Source organism: Mytilus californianus, unplaced genomic scaffold (assembly GCF_021869535.1).
Source record: "Mytilus californianus isolate M0D057914Y unplaced genomic scaffold, xbMytCali1.0.p SCAF_9, whole genome shotgun sequence".
Classification (NCBI taxonomy): domain Eukaryota; kingdom Metazoa; phylum Mollusca; class Bivalvia; order Mytilida; family Mytilidae; genus Mytilus; species Mytilus californianus.
Window position 1 is genome coordinate 34,671,309 of NW_026262745.1, and position 17,409 is coordinate 34,688,717.

The 17,409-nt window shown below is 34.6% G+C and overlaps 1 protein-coding gene across 1 annotated transcript; it reads left to right on the forward strand.

Moving 5' to 3' along the window:
* The first annotated feature begins 1,449 nt into the window (after positions 1-1,449).
* Positions 1,450-10,523, forward strand: LOC127715867 (MAM and LDL-receptor class A domain-containing protein 2-like). The gene is made up of 7 exons (XM_052221990.1): positions 1,450-1,975; positions 2,365-2,526; positions 3,329-3,495; positions 5,632-5,742; positions 5,986-6,118; positions 9,797-9,994; positions 10,246-10,523. Exons 1-7 carry the CDS (start codon positions 1,450-1,452, stop codon positions 10,488-10,490), a joined length of 1,542 nt encoding a protein of 513 aa, XP_052077950.1. The 3' UTR covers positions 10,491-10,523.
* The last annotated feature ends 6,886 nt before the right edge of the window (positions 10,524-17,409 follow it).

Genomic DNA, 17,409 nt, shown 5'->3' on the forward strand with positions numbered 1-17,409 from the left:
TTGAGAGAAAACCCCAAAAGAGATCAGCAAGATAAGATCTACAAATCAATTACCAAGGTGTAATTGTTAGTCCACTATTTCAAGAAATTATTGCCGATTTTATCAAGCATTGGTATTTTCGGCAAAAACAACAGAAAAAATAATCAGTAATACAAGATCAACAAAAAAATATTTAGTCAATAGATTAATTACTATTCTACAATGTTCGAGAGTAGCCATTGGTGAAATTGTAGTACATCTATTCAAGTGAGCAACACATACTCTTTTAGAGTCCTAGCTCTGAAATGATTTCAATGTAATAAAAAGTGTACCTTTGGTTATTCAACTGGTTTGGGATTTAAGGGGGGTAAACTTCTATTAAAACTAGTTTAACCCGCAACATGTTCATGTACCTTTACCAAGTCAGGAACATCGTCAGTGGTTGTTCTAGCTATGTCTTACAACTTGAAATACTGCATCCAGCATATACATCCATCAACAAACGTATTTGTCATACACATTAACAACCGTGTTCGTCAAACGCATCCATTACCGTATCAGTAGATAGCCTAGACTGAGTAATCAATTGCTATTCATTACCAAAAACATAAGAACGGTTTAACGTGACGAATTCTTATGATCTTTTTATACATAATGCTTCTCAAGTTTAATTCAGATAGGTCAAAACAAAGAACAGAATGGATCAGTAATTCGAACCAACTACAACCGGAATGAAATCTGTCAATCAGTACTAATAACAGCCGTCGTGTTACTCCTTTTAAAATGCGTTGGTGAGTCATATCCACCGATTAAGCACAATACAACAGGGGATTGTTGAATATATATTGTCTAACCCCTACACATCAGCTTATTCGTTAGTTATTGATAGGTCCTAAAACTTGACCCAATGAAATAGCCTGAAATACAAGATATCTCATGGCAAATATATAACACTGAAAACTAACGCATTAGCAACACGAACCCCTTTACAACAAAACTAGAGGTGAACTCTGGGCCTCCGAAAATGGCCAATTAGTTACCAACAGCTGTTTTACCATCAGTCATCCTTGTTTCGGTCGTCAGCTTTTGCATGTGCTTTAAAAACAAAACAATGGAACTACATGTATATCAGTATAAAAATGTCTTATCAAGTCAACGCTGCAAAACTAAATGCATTCTATGCATTACCCTGCAATAAAGACTATTATATTAGTTTAGTAAGAAGAGCTAAAAAAAATTCTGAAGCATTGAAAAACAAACGACGGGCGAAAATTTGTCGTCTTTCACGATACTTTGTGAACAGATGGACCAGAAAAATTGACTGAAGTAGATCGTAACTATGATCATACTTCAACGATAACCTATATTAACAGGTAAAGTATAGGTATGTCCTTTGTTAGTACTGCCAATGATAAGAATATTAGTGATCTATTGTCAATGATAAGAAAACAGGGTGTACGTGCACATACAATGACAATCAGTCAGGGATTTATTATAATTTTCCTCTTGCAATTTGGAGGAGAGCCTGTAACGTCAGCATCATGTGACTTTTCTGGACAGTGCATTTATAATTTGAAAGTCCATCATTGTAACCAAACAACAAACACCAGACGGGAAAGCGATCCGAGTGGCAATTGTGGGTGTGGAGACTTGGAAATCGTACAAGGAGAGACATACAACTTGCAAAGTTCATTGAGTACTCTGGAATTTCAGTTCAGTGCCCTTGTACAGCGGTATCAAGCAACTAAAGCAAGTATTTTACAGAAACAACAACTACTTGAGAACGCTCTTTCTGAAAATAAAGCATTAGAATCGAAAATCCGAAGTGTGGATTATCTTCTTAATAAAACGACTGAAAGCGTGACCAGACAAACAAATAACTGGAAGAGTGAGAAAATAAGACTTCAGACACAGACTTCTACATCTATTAAAGATTTACAGACATGTAAAGCGGTATTGACTGCAGCCAAAACTGACAATGGCCATAGTATAACAGGTAAGACACCGACCATTCATATATGTCGAGAAATGGTTTCTTTTTTAAATAACTTTCAGTTGGATTCGACATTTCTTGAAAAAATTATATTTTGTTTTTAGAGGGAAATGTAAAACTTAGTGTGTTTCCATTAAACATTAACACACAAACAAAAACAAAAGAGTTTCAAAAACACTTCTTCTTCCTGTATGTTATTGAGAAAATATGTTTTTTTTTTATTAAAGTAAAAAAATAAATGTTTTTCCCCAAGAAAAAAATCTACCCCCATCCCCGCCACACATACAAAAGATTTTTTTGTGTGTGTGTGCGCGAGTGAAGAGGATTTTTTGAGTTTTTTTTGTAAACTTCAACTTCAAACCGTTTCATGATTTTTCTAATTGCATTTGCAGATACATCAAGCAACAAACCCGTTTCGAGGACTTTCTGTGGATTCGAGGACAGTAAAAGGTGTGGATATGTAACAGAGTCGGGTTCACACTGGACATTGCAATCTTCAATGAAGTCCTCAACAACAGGACCAAAGCAAGACCATACATATGGCACTCCAAAAGGTAAACTTTATAAATATCGGTATTTCTATGTGAAAAACATGAAACTTATTATATCTCCGCCACAACGGACTTGGATGTATATATATATACTGGTTTACCTCTCTCCGTCCGACCTTTCTTTCGTCAATCCATCCACCCGTCCGTCCATTGCACATTTCTGTCACATTTTTCTCAATTATAAACGAATAAGGACTTTTTGATATTTTCAAATCTTCAAAATTGGTAAACTTAGCGGTACACATTTTCAGGTCGGTCACTTCTCTACTTTCTGTTTGCTGCATTCATGTATGTTCTGTACCTTGATGTATGTACAAAAAAAATGTTGTATTTTACTCAGCAGTTAAAAAATTATAGTTTCTTGATGTTTAATTTTGGTAAGCTATAAACGGTGTGTTTATCTACTGTCTGTTGTCTGTTTCTATATTTTTGTTATATGTGTTCTTTTACACACAAAAGTAAGATCGAGGAGGTATAAATTAGTGAAAAACAGCTCACACTACATATTTTTTTCTACTGCGATTATCATAATTTGTACTCGGTAAGGTTTATGGTATTCAAAAATATTGATGCTGAGTCGCATTCCGTGCATGAATGTGTTTTAGTTCGAAGATTTTTTTTAAAACGCGCTTCACTTATGCAATTAAATATGATTACCACCCATATAGAAACATGTACTACCTGCAGTCTAAGTTAAATAGTACAAACAACAAAGAAACTAAAAAATCATGATACATGACAAGAGAATCATGAGAATGTATTGTATTTAATTAAATGACTTATTCTAACCTTTTGTTTTCTATAGGTCATTACATGATGCTGGATTCCCAAGGCTCTGCATCGTCCTCTAAGACAACTCATACATCTAGAGTAGATTCTCCTCAGTATTCTACCTCATCTGCAGGATACTGTATCAAATTCTGGTATAATATGCATGGACAAGATATAACATTTCTCAAAGTATACGCAAAGGTATATATATATATATTTAAACAAAAACAAGAAGAATCTTACTGTATTCTTCCCAGGGGTGAATTAGATATGCCCTACTACATTTCAAAAGCACAGATAGAAAATATGTTCATTAAAGTTTATTTTTTAAAACCTCATCAATATAACACTGGAAATTTATTTTCCGACCAGTTTTCGAGTACTTAAAGGTGGATCGAATTTACCAACCATATTGGACTACAAATTTGTTATCTGAAGAAAAGAAAAACACATTTTGAAAATGAGATATTTCCTAAAAATGTAAATAAATTGCACTTTTATTCGGAGACTGTATACAGTTATATTAAAATAAAATATCCTACGTTAGCAATGCTTCAATAACAAACTGAAAACTCTCTAAACCAATAACTAGGCTTCAAATTATAGATTTGACATAGTCTTTGACCATTACAGTGAACTTGAATGTTATATTGACAACATGATGCCGTACTAACACTTTTTCACGTTCATATAAGACAAGTTAATTACACAAAAAACAAAACAAATATAGCATGCTAAAAAGACTATAAAAACAGCCAAAACCTTAAAAATTAGCTGTGTAGAAGTAAAGGGAATAAACAAGGACAACAAACGTATTTGTAAATCATGATTAAAGCCAATACGTTGTTAACAAAAACAACTACATGTATCTCAGATGGGCGTACGTGCAAATTTTGTATTGGTATCACTACGATGAAAGTAATAAAAAATGCACTTATTGTCGGAGAATATGAAAGTTCAATACAGAAGAAAATGACAAATAGGTGATGGTAATGAGCGATTCAATTGAACGTTAAACGAAAAAAAAGACTATAACAATAAAAAAAATACAATTTGTAGTTACACTCACAAAGTGGGTTAAATCTAGTTTTGCATGTGGCGAAATTTTATTAAAAGTGGGACGAAAGATACCAGAGGGACAGTCAAACTCATAGATCGAAAACAAACTGACAACGCCATGGCCGAAAATAAAAAGACAAACAGACCAACAACAGTACAGATGACACAACATAGAAAACTAAAGACTAGTCAACACGAACCCCACCAAAAACTGGGGGTGATCTCAGCTGCTGCGGAAGGGTAAGCAGATCCTGCTCCACATGTGGCACCCGTCGTGTTGCTTATGTTATTACAAATTCGGTAAATAGTCTAATTCGGTAGGTCACATTCGTGAAAAGGGAAGGGTATTGTAGTTACGACATAAGGAACATATCCGATATCATCTGTGAAACGGTTATTCCATAACGGACAACCAACTCGTGATGGCGTCCGTAAAATTTACGAAGGGATGATTTCAACTGCACCATTTGGAACTCTTGGTTTAATAGCTTCCTTGTGAGCAGCAATCCTCTATCAAGGAAATCATGATAGGAAATACAAGCCCGGGAATATCGTATCAATTGGGAGATATATACTCCGTATGCAGGCGCTGCTGGAATGTTGCTACATAGAAATGGAAAGTTCACAATTGGGAAGCTGAAATCATCTCTTTTGTCGTAAAGTTTTGTTTTCAACCGACCCTCATTGTCAATTTCTAGATGTAAGTCAAGATATGAGGCAGACTTAACTGTATCTGTCGTATCCTTTATCTCTAGTTCGATGGGATAGATTCGTTCAACATAGTCACCAAATTGTGTATTATTTAGTGAGAGAACATCATCTATATAGCGGAACGTAAAGTTAAAGGATATTGCTAACTTCTTATCTTTCATCCTAAGAAGTTCCTGTATGAAGTCAGCATCATAATAATAAAGAAACAAGTCGGCAAGAAGAGGGCACAATTGGTTCCCATTGGAATTCCGACAGTCTGTTGAAAAACACGTCCTCCAAACGTAACAAATATGTTGTCAATCAAGAAATCAAGCATCTTGATAATGTCAGTTTCAGAGAATTTTTTATTTGAATCAGAGTGATTCTTTACAAAGTAGGATTTATCTCTCCCCAAGACAAGATACTTGTATCTACGTTCGCCATTCTTTTTAATGAAACAAAGTAATACCAACTCTTTCAATTTGTCTTTTAGTTTGGAATGGGGAATACTTAAATGATGAATAAATTCGAGTAAGTTGAACTTGGAGTGTTGAGTAACAATAATGTGAAACCTCTATTTTTATTTAGGTTAATGGTGGACTAGGATATCCAGTGTTTACCAAGACAGGTGATGTAGATTCAGATTGGCACCAAGCACAGATATCATTGGATAATGAGTATACGTCACATCCATTCCAGGTAACTTCAGTTATTCAGTATAACATTTAAAATATGATTTTTTTAGTAACTGAATTTTATACCATCTGCGTATCTAGTTAAAAAAATCCAGCCTTAATGTACTGTTTTTAGAGGAAAATCTTCTTACCTCAGCCATTAAAGAACAAATAAACAACAATTCGCGTTTTACAATGCAAAAGACAAAATAGAAAATGGGAATTTAAAATAAATATAAGACTTAAAGAAATTGAATTTGTGTTTTAGATAGTTTTCGAGTCAGCAACCAATGCCTATTACACTTCCCATTATAGCAGTGGATCTTACCGCCACATCTACTCCCAAGACAAATCTAACACTGCCATAGACGATGTTACAGTGTATAACACGTCCTGTATTCGTAAGTATTTCCGCCATATCTACTCCCGAGACAACTCTAACACTGCCATAGACGATGTTACAGTGTATAATACGTCCTGTAATCGTTAGTATTACCGCCATATCTATTCCCTAACAAATCTAACACTGCCATAGACGATGTTACAGTGTATAACACGTCCTGTATTCGTAAGTATTTCCGCCATATCTACTCCCGAGACAACTCTAACACTGCCATAGACGATGTTACAGTGTATAATACGTCCTGTAATCGTTAGTATTACCGCCATATCTATTCCCTAACAAATCTAACACTGCCATAGACGATGTTACAGTGTATAACACGTCCTGTAAACGTAAGTATTACCGCCACATCTACTCCCGAGACAACTCTAACACTGCCATAGACGATGTTACAGTGTTTAATACGTCCTGTAATCGTAAGTATTACCGCCATATCTACTCCCTAGACAAATCTAAAACTGCCATAGACGATGTTACAGTGTATAACACGTCCTGTAATCGTAAGTATTACCGCCACATCTACTCCCGAGACAAATCTAACACAGCCATAGACGATGTTACAGTGTATAACACGTCCTATAATCGTAAGTATTACCGCCTTATCTACTCCCTAGATAAATCTAACACTGCCATAGATGATGTTACAGTGTATAACAGGTCCTGTAATCGTAAGTATTACCGCCACATCTACTCCCGAGACAAATCTAACACAGCCATAGACGATGTTACAGTGTATAACACGTCCTATAATCGTAAGTATTACCGCCATATCTACTCCCAAGACAAATCTAACACTGCAATAGACGATGTTACAGTGTATAACAGGTCCTGTAATCGTAAGTATTACCGGCATATCTACTCCCGAGACAAATCTAACACCGCCATGGATGATGTTACAGTGTATTACACGTCCTGTAATCGTAAGTATTACCGCCACATCTACTCCCACGACAAATCTAACACTGCAATAGACGATGTTACAGTGTATAACAGGTCCTGTAATCGTAAGTATTATCGCCATATCTACTCCCAAGACAAATCTAACACCGCCATGGATGATGTTACAGTGTATAACACGTCCTGTAATCGTACGGATTACCGCCACATCTACTCCCGAGACAAATCTAACACTGCAATAGACGATGTTACAGTGTATAATACGTCCTGTAATCGTTAGTATTAACGCCACATCTACTCCCGAGACAAATCTAACACTGCCATAGACGATGTTACAGTGTATAACACGTCCTGTAATCGAAAGTATTACCGCCACATCTACTCACGAGACAACTCTAACACTGCCATAGACGATGTTACAGTGTATAACAGGTCCTGTAATCGTAAGTATTACCGCCATATCTACTCCCGAGACAAATCTAAAACTGCCATAGACGATGTTACAGTGTATAACAGGTCCTGTAATCGTAAGTATTACCGCCACATCTACTCCTGAGACAAATCTAACACAGCCATAGACGATGTTACAGTGTATAACAGGTCCTGTAATCGTAAGTATTATCGCCATATCTACTCCCAAGACAAATCTAACACCGCCATGGATGATGTTACAGTGTATAACACGTCCTGTAATCGTACGGATTACCGCCACATCTACTCCCGAGACAAATCTAGCACTGCCATAGACGATGTTACAGTGTATAATACGTCCTGTAATCGTTAGTATTAACGCCACATCTACTCCCGAGACAAATCTAACACTGCCATAGACGATGTTACAGTGTATAACACGTCCTGTAATCGAAAGTATTACCGCCACATCTACTCCTGAGACAACTCTAACACTGCCATAGACGATGTTACAGTGTTTAATACGTCCTGTAATCGTAAGTATTACCGCCATATCTACTCCCTAGACAAATCTAAAACTGCCATAGACGATGTTACAGTGTATAACAGGTCCTGTAATCGTAAGTATTTCCGCCACATCTACTCCCGAGACAAATCTAACACAGCCATAGACGATGTTACAGTGTATAACACGTCCTATAATCGTAAGTATTACCGCCTTATCTACTCCCTAGACAAATCTAACACTGCCATAGATGATGTTACAGTGTATAACAGGTCCTGTAATCGTAAGTATTACCGCCGCATCTACTCCCGAGACAAATCTAACATAGCCATAGACGATGTTACAGTGTATAACACGTCCTATAATCGTAAGTATTACCGCCATATCTACTCCCAAGACAACTTTAACACTGCAATAGACCATGTTACAGTGTATAACAGGTCCTGTAATCGTAAGTATTACCACCATATCTACTCCCGAGACAAATCTAACACAGCCATAGACCATGTTACAGTGTATAACACGTCCTATAATCGTAAGTATTACCGCCATATCAACTCCCTAGACAAATCTAACACTGCCATAGATGATGTTACAGTGTATAACAGGTCCTGTAATCGTTAGTATTACCGCCACATCTACTCCCAAGACAAATCTAACACAGCCATAGACGATGTTACAGTGTATAACACGTCCTATAATCGTAAGTATTACCGCCATATCTACTCCCGAGACAAATCTAACACTGCCATAGACGATGTTACAGTGTATAACAGGTCCTGTAATCGTAAGTATTACCGCCATATCTACTCCCGAGACAAATCTAACACCGCCATGGATGATGTTACAGTGTATAACACGTCATGTAATCGTAAGTATTACCGCCACATCTACTCCCGAGACAAATCTAACACTGCCATAGATGATGTTACAGTGTATAACACGTCCTGTAATTGTAAGTATTACCGCCACATCTACTCCCGAGACAAATCTAACACTACCATAGACGATGTTACAGTGTATAACACGTCCTGTAATCGTAAGTATTGCCGCAACATCTACTCCCGAGACAAATCTAACACCGCCATGGATGATGTTACAGTGTATAACACGTCCTGTAATCGTGAGTTTTACCGCCATATCTACTCCCTAGACAAATCTAACACTGCCATAGACGATGTTACAGTGGATAATACGTCCTGTAATCGTAAGTATTACCGCCACATCTACTCCCAGACAAATCTAACACCGCCATGGATGATGTTACAGTGTATAACACGTCCTGTAGTCGTTAGTATTCACAAACATAAACGATAAAAAAATGGATAACGAAATAATATTGTATTTTCCAATCACTCCAAAAGTATTCACGTCATTTGACATTGATATGAAAATTTCTGATAGAGAAAATATTGAATTTGGCGTTTCTTTCCTTGTTTTATAGGATCATTTAATACAACTAGCATACGCAATATATATGGTTATATCATAAGCGGGTTGCGATACTCACGGGAACAAAGGGGTTTGGTGCACGAGGACCACATCTAAAACACCAATCAAAGAGGTCATCAAAATAAATTCATATTTTTATTGAACATTGTTCGAACAATTTGAGTCCCTATCTGTCGCTCAACAGATAATATTTTACTAGTATCTTAACAAAGTAACGAAAACTATACTTTGGTTATCTGGAGTTTTGGATCAAATAATAAACTCCAATCAGTTCAAATTAGTTGGTTGATTGATTGTTCTTCGATTAATGCCCATTGGCAAATATTTCGTGCATTTGCTCATTGCTCAAACTAATTAATTATCTTAATATATCTTTTTAAGTTTATCAATTTACTGTTGGTATAATTGTAGATTTGTCTAAGTCATCGCATGGTTCCCATGTACGTCAGAATGGCTCAGATACATCGTATTATTCCTTCCATGCCAAACCATTGAATTGGTACGACGCTAAGACGGCATGTCGTCAAGAAGACAGTCAATCTACTTTGGTGTCTATAAATAGTCAAGGGGAACAGGATTTTCTTGTAAGGACTATTAAAAACGATGAAAGTAAGTGTGTTTTAAAAATATCCTAAAATTGGTTCAATAATGCAGAAGTTTATACTATTGAAAACAGTTTATTTATTCATATTCAATCACAGTGAAAATCATTACGTTATTATTCCGCCAAAATTTGTATCGTGATTAAAACAGAGGAAAATTATGAATTTCAAGAACTTTACGACCATACAAAAGTATTTTAATTTCATGGTATTGTGGAAATTTCTCCCCCTAACCTTGATCATGTTTGATGTTTTCAGATTTGGCAAATGTTGGCAGCTTAGGATTTTACACAGGCGGAAATGACGAAAAGAGTGAACATAACTTCGTGTGGACAGACACGGGAGCCTCAGTCACCTACACCAATTGGCATCCGGGTCAACCAAACAACGTAGGTGGCGATCAGGACTGTTTATTACTACAGTACGCAGACAACAACTTTGAATGGGGAGATGTTGGGTGTTCTGAAAAACATCCATATATTTGTGAATATCACACCAGTTAGACAAGATCCTTATTAAAGTATTTTAAAATCTTAGTAGTAAACTTATATTTTATACCTATGGAAAGATATGCGTAAATAAGTTGATAAGACTTCAATGAGCAATAAAACAAAACAAGTCATGTGCATGTCACTATTTGTCTCTACATAAATGTGAGTAACAAAGCATAACAGTAACAATTTTTTAACAAGAAAAAACCTTCAGATTTCAATTTATATCTTCTTGAATGTTGTATCAGAGTAACAACATTAATGAAAGGTATTGCCAAAATCTGTACTCTCGCTAAGAAAGACAATCACACAGTATGGGCAATATTCTTACCTCGAAGAAGGTGTCTAAAATAGGTTAACCTCTTTTATGAACAGCGTCTTAATGTCTTACACTAGTACAAATTGCATGGATATTTGGAAAATGGAAAGTCCTCTTTGGATAAAATCATGACTAAATGTCAATCATATAGAAACTCGATAATAAACGACTTGATGTAGTTTTCTATACGATTATAAAGAGCCTTAAAGTAAGAACAGTATATAAATCTGTAATTTTTGCAAGATGTCAATAATTCTAAGAGCATGTACCATATTTATCCTCTGAATAGTTTAATTGCATATGAAAGCATGAAAGACATGTTAAAGTAGGACAGGTCCGTTCAAAGGTTCTTCAAAATGTTTATGGCGTATTTTGTCTCTAAAGAAAACCCTTTTTCCAAAATATTAAAAAAAAATTGTACAAATGTTTGAAAACCAGAGTACATTTTTGTGAATTAACTGCTATTAACAAGTCAACGTTTTGAGTGAAACTCGTAAAATGTATAGGCATTTATCATGTATGAAGCTCCATAAGGGGGTCCCGGGCCCCCTTCCCCCTCCCTCCTTAATCGTCATTTGGTCTTTACTAAACTTCGTGCATCATATTGGTTTTGTCGATATTGAAAAAGGGAGAATATACCAAGGGGACAATAGATAGGTGGAAGGCCAAATCAATGACGAAGCTGAAGAGCATTGATCCGAAAATCCAAGTGTGAGATAGTTCTTAAATCCAATATTTGTTTTATATAAGCTGAGATATTTCATATTTTTATTTTCAATAGCTAATGAACAATGTTGATATCTTGGTTTCGATATACCTCTTAAATTGTAAATAAAGCTTTGCAAGTATTCAGATATTTTTTATATATCCCTGCACAGGGGGGATCCAGCCATTTATAAAAGGGGGGTCCTAACCCAGGATAAAGGGGGGTGGGGGTTCCAACTATATGTCACCATTCAAATGCATTGATAGTTAAAAAAAAAAGGGGGGGTTCCAACCCCCGGAACCGCCCCCCCCCCCCTCCTGGATCCGCCACTGCAGTGCACGGCTTTAAAATTTTGAGTTTGAGTGTTCCTAATGAAGGTTAATCAAGAAGTCGGCTCCGGACGCACCAAATTATAAAGCCGGTATGTATATTTTCATTTTCACTGTTGGGCTTATAGGCCCGAACGTCTAAGTTGTCATTGATTCGGTACTGACATGACCTATAGCCGATACCTTTCTCTTCGTGTCTATAATGTCACATATAGGGACTAGAATCGGCATATCATGCGGGGAAGGGAAATGCTGTTGCTTCGATCAAAAAAGGTTATTAAAAATGTCAAATATTCAATTATGTTGGCCTTTCAAAGTATTTCACGGAATTAACAGCTAAAAGAGGTATTCCCAGGGCAAGGTTTGCATAAAGGATCAGTAGTAATGCATCAGGATTTCCTTCAAATTCGAAACTTGCAATCGATTTTTGCTTGTATGAGCTTATGTCAGGTTCTGTTGCGTAATATAGGCTGTCCAACTGTTCACTAACAACACGAAATAATTGCATGGTTTGTTACTTTAAATCTTATAATTTTACAGTTTCAAAAATAAATTTGGTTGTTAAATATGGGGACGGTGATTCGGGTGCATCAAGGGGACTGTTATGTTAATTTGGTCCAGTGATATATGGTTCTTATTGCAGTTATTTAATAACGCAATTTAATTTATTCAACTTCGATAATGTCAACATGAATCCAAAAGTTGATTTCAAACCCAAAAACATATCCAATAAACTGCTGAAAAAAATATAACAAACATACAGAACTATAAGGCAAATTCAAAAAGGGCAAACAAAATCAAACGCTATCAATCAACGGAACAAGTGAAAAACAACTGCAATATTCCTGACATGGTACAGGAATTTGCTACAACATGGCACTTGACAACGTAATATTTTCTTTATATATTTTTGGAATAATGTCTTAATTAGCCTTTGTCAAAATAAGTATGAAGCAATCACATGAAATTTTGATAAAAAAAATCTTTGCATTTTTTATTGCTCGAGTGTTCTATACTATTTCCTGTCCCGATAATGTATGCAAACTTAAGCTTAGTCCAAGAAATATCTTTTTTTATACGTGCATTCCTTGCAGTATTATTTATTAACTAAAAGGCCAAAATAATTCAATTAGGGGATTTTTCCTGACCTATCTTCATCGAAGCGACTAAATTTCACGTCCCCGCATGATACCGATCCCAATCCCCATCCATATAAGGCATTGGGCACGGTGATTTTGCTCAGATGGCTCCTCGAGTATCTCAATATTTATACATCCATGGCTTTAAAATGTTTTGGTTTTAGCGTTCCTGGAGAATGTAAATCAAGAAAAGCGCTCCGATCGGACACACCCAATTAAAATGGTGTTAGTCTTCATTATTGAACCATACCGTGATGTTTTCTTCAGCCGATGAGAAAAATAAGAATCTATCATAGATATATATAACCATTTTATCTATTCCGCTTAAACAAAAAATCGGACGTATTTGATAGTGTTGTAGAAGAAGAAGAAGTTATTGCTCCAATTAAGGACCCTTGATGGGCAGCATGACATTTACACACACAAAACAATACACAATGATTTTGTAATTATTTTTTTACATTGAAATGAAATATTAAATGTTCGTATAATAACAAACCTACATATATTTCTTTCTTATATAAATCGTCTGGTGGTCTCATTTGATACTGAATCAGTTTATCACTTAAAGTGCCTCATATATGGTTCATGTTATTGTAAAACTATTTAATAAAATATTATATAGTGGGAAAATTCCAAAAATATGGAATCTTTCATATATTTCTTCCATTTTTAAATAGGTGATCTTAACGAGAGGTATGTGTCTCAAGCTGCTTAATTAGGTAAATCATTTGCTTCTCTGTTGCAAAGCAGATTGACCATATGGTTTAATGCCTTACAAATATGTAAATTATTTGAGACAAGCTTTTAAAGTTCATAATAACGCTTAGTGTCAGTTGGTCTACCATAAGTTATGGAACTACTAAACAATTTTTTTTAGTTCTATGTATAATCATAATTAATTTTCTCTTGTTATGCATTATGTTTTATTTACATTATTTGTCATATTGTAATATGCCATGTATGTTATACACTTAGATTACGCAATGTCATATTTATCATATGTGCTTTGTCCAATGAAAGTTTTGATTTGATTTTTATAAACTAATTTTAATTAACATCTATAGACAATTAAAATAATATGATTCCCTAAATATTTTAGGACAGACTGGCAAATTTTGCCTCATTTGAGAGATCCGAAAAATTGTGATAAATATTGTTGATCTCTTTGAAAAATATCTCCCCATCATCCATTATTCATTTCTTACAAAGCCTCTGATTTCTCTCTATATATGAAGTTTTATATCTCTCTCTTTCTATTTTGAGATCATGGGCACTCATATGGCACTTCTCATGTGAAAATTGTTTAAAGACCGATAAATATCTTTAAAAAAAACAAGTATCAAGTTTAAGTTTGAAATAAGTAACTAATTTTCTACTTTTTGTATCTATTCTTTTTTTAGTTCTAAAATTTTATAAAAATTTTTACAAAGTTTTTGCGTAACTGACTTATCAAGTTAAAAAAAGTTAAGCTTTACATCTGAATTTTGAATATTCAGCTTTTAAAAAAATAATGTATATGTGGATGAATACCAGCATTCGATATTATTAGTAAAAATGTTTTGTTACACATATAGGTATATCAAACAGTAAACCATGTTCCTTTTTTTTTTAATTCTAAACCAATATTTCGCTATATATATTATAAACCTTCAAAATTGACTGTTTTATTTATAGAGGGTTACTGACTGTTGGTAACGGCTCAGTTCGACTAGGGTGCGTTCACCCTCTTTTTAAATTTAAGATATAATCGTTTTATTAATCGCGAACTGATTGACTTTAATCTATAGATCGGTATTTAATTTGAATATATTTTAATGACTGTTGATTGATATTTAAAATATTTATTAGGTAGTATTATGATGTGTTTGATCTCCATGATTGTTCTAATAACTAGTAAAAACTTTGTAAAGTAAACTAGTAAGCAACAGTGAATGTGCGAATTGGGAAACAAAAGAAGCAAATCTATGTTCACAACTCGGCTCCTTCAGTGTTCGTTTATCTATAAAACGCGGATTTGGACAAAATTGTTGTATTCAAGGATTTCCTGATATATTTCAGGACCTTCATTATTCGAATTGAGGATATCCATAAATCATTGAGGACCTTCTGAATCATTTCAAGACCTGCATAATTTGATTTCAGGACCTCCATAATTCGATTTCATGATATCTTGAAATATATCAGGACTTCCAAAACATGAAAATAATACTCGGGTTAAAATTGCTATATTCAAAATATTTAAAATATCCTTAATATTTATGGATCTCCACATTTCAACTTCAGGATATCCTGAAATATTTATGGAGGTCCACAATTATTTCAGGACCTGTAGATATCCATGAATCCATATCGAAGTGAAATCAAATCAAGGAGATTTGATATGTTGAATAGTGAGATAACTATGAGCTAAAGATCAAAGGACAATAATTACATTACATTTATGTTTCTTTATAATCCGTAATGTTGATTGGCTGACAATAATCGCGAGGCACTCCCAGAGGTGGATTTAGGGGAAGGGACACGGTGCCCGGACCCCCTTATGGAACTACAAATATGGTAGACTTTTTACATGTCCAATTCAATATACAGAGAATCACAATTTACAAGGACGTACGAGCCGCGGTATAATTGTATTAATGTATATACCATGTACGGGAATATGTCAGACCCCTTCTAGGATTTGCATATTTGGAAAAGTCAGATAAGTCTATCCAAGAGCATTTGATACTTACAGTTTTCATGTATAAACAACAAACACACCTACTTATCAAATCATTTAATATTTAAAAACAAAGCAGGCTAAGTTACAAATAACAGAATAAAAAGCTCACATATTTTTTTCTTCTCACTATAAATCAACCACAAGATAATTAAAATACACACCATAGTTCAGATTTAAATATCAAGATTAAATTTAAGGGAAAAAAAACAAAAAAAAACTCACAATTTACTATAATATGAATATATAATACAGGTTAATTCCTAAATAATAATAAATTTTAAAACATTCATTTGAAATGTTTTTATATAAGGTAATCTGGCGCAATACCCACAAAGGTAGTCGCCATTAAACTCTATTTAGTTAGTTAGATGTCCAACTCTTGACGTTGTCTAGTTTGGGGCCCCGGGCCCCTTTTTCAAAATCCTGGATCCTGGATTTTTTTTTATTTCATAGAAAATTAAACGAGACTTCATTGCATATGATTTTTGTCATGTATTTTTCTAATTCAATGTTTTATGCAAAATCCAGGCATTTTAAAAAAATCAATATTGAAATTTTAACTTGAGTACAAAAATATGTTATTGCATACATTTCAACATTTTATACCCGCCAATATTTATCGACAGAATTATCGGTCCTGAATAGGACTGATATAGTTAGGTCAGTATGATCTGACGCCAATATCATATTTTATTTCCGTATCAAATACAACAGCTACGAGGTTCTGGATAGGGTTCCCTAATTTCTGTATTCTTTAAATTTTAAGGGCATTTTCCCTTATCTTTAAAAATAACGCTTATTCTGTAAAATTCTTGTGAAAATGATTGTACTATCAAATTTTCATGTATTTTGGTGATGCCTTTATTCTGTACATCGTTCATTCAATTCTTTTATTTTCCACAGTTATTCTTTATACTTTTGCACACCATTATTCTCTATTCTTTGTATTTTTGCTCATTTTCTCAATTCATTATTCATTTTAGTCATTATTCTCTATCCTGTAAACCCATCGAGACCCTCAGCCATGGCTACACGTGCTCAGCCTCTCGGTGACAATGCATAGAAAAACAAACGAAAGGCTCGATATAACTCTCAATTGCATGGCTGTAGCATAAAAAATGTTTATAATAAAAATTGAATGCTTCTTTTTGTAACATTATATGGTTGTAAAAACGTTCATACAAAATGTACTTCAGCGTCCCAATAAAATTATAAAAGGAAGTATTCAAATCCAAAGTGAATGATGCCCCCAAATAATTTACGTTAATATTTAGAACAACCAATTTATATTATGATAATCAAAACAAAATAAAATGGGCGAACGGGTTCGGTGAATATATCTGGGAGAACGTGATTGTGGGCTGACAGGCAGTTTCCTGACTGTTCGACGATAGGGAAAGCGAGGTAACTCGTATTATACCTTCAGACTGATAATACGAGAGGTGCTAATATCATCGAAGATTGAGGCGAATCATTATGACAGACATAGACCGAAACACATTGACCAATATTCAATATTTCATATTTAGGGAGTTTTTGTCACGTTTGAAAAAGTGTGACAAATTGAACCCAATAACCCCGTGACCTACTTTGTAGGGCTACATTTTACGCTATTTTTAATTGGATGTTATTTTTAGTAACATGAAAATTTCTTTTTATTTGTAAACCAGTTCAAAATTTTTAAAACGTTACAATATCTAAGTAAATGAAACT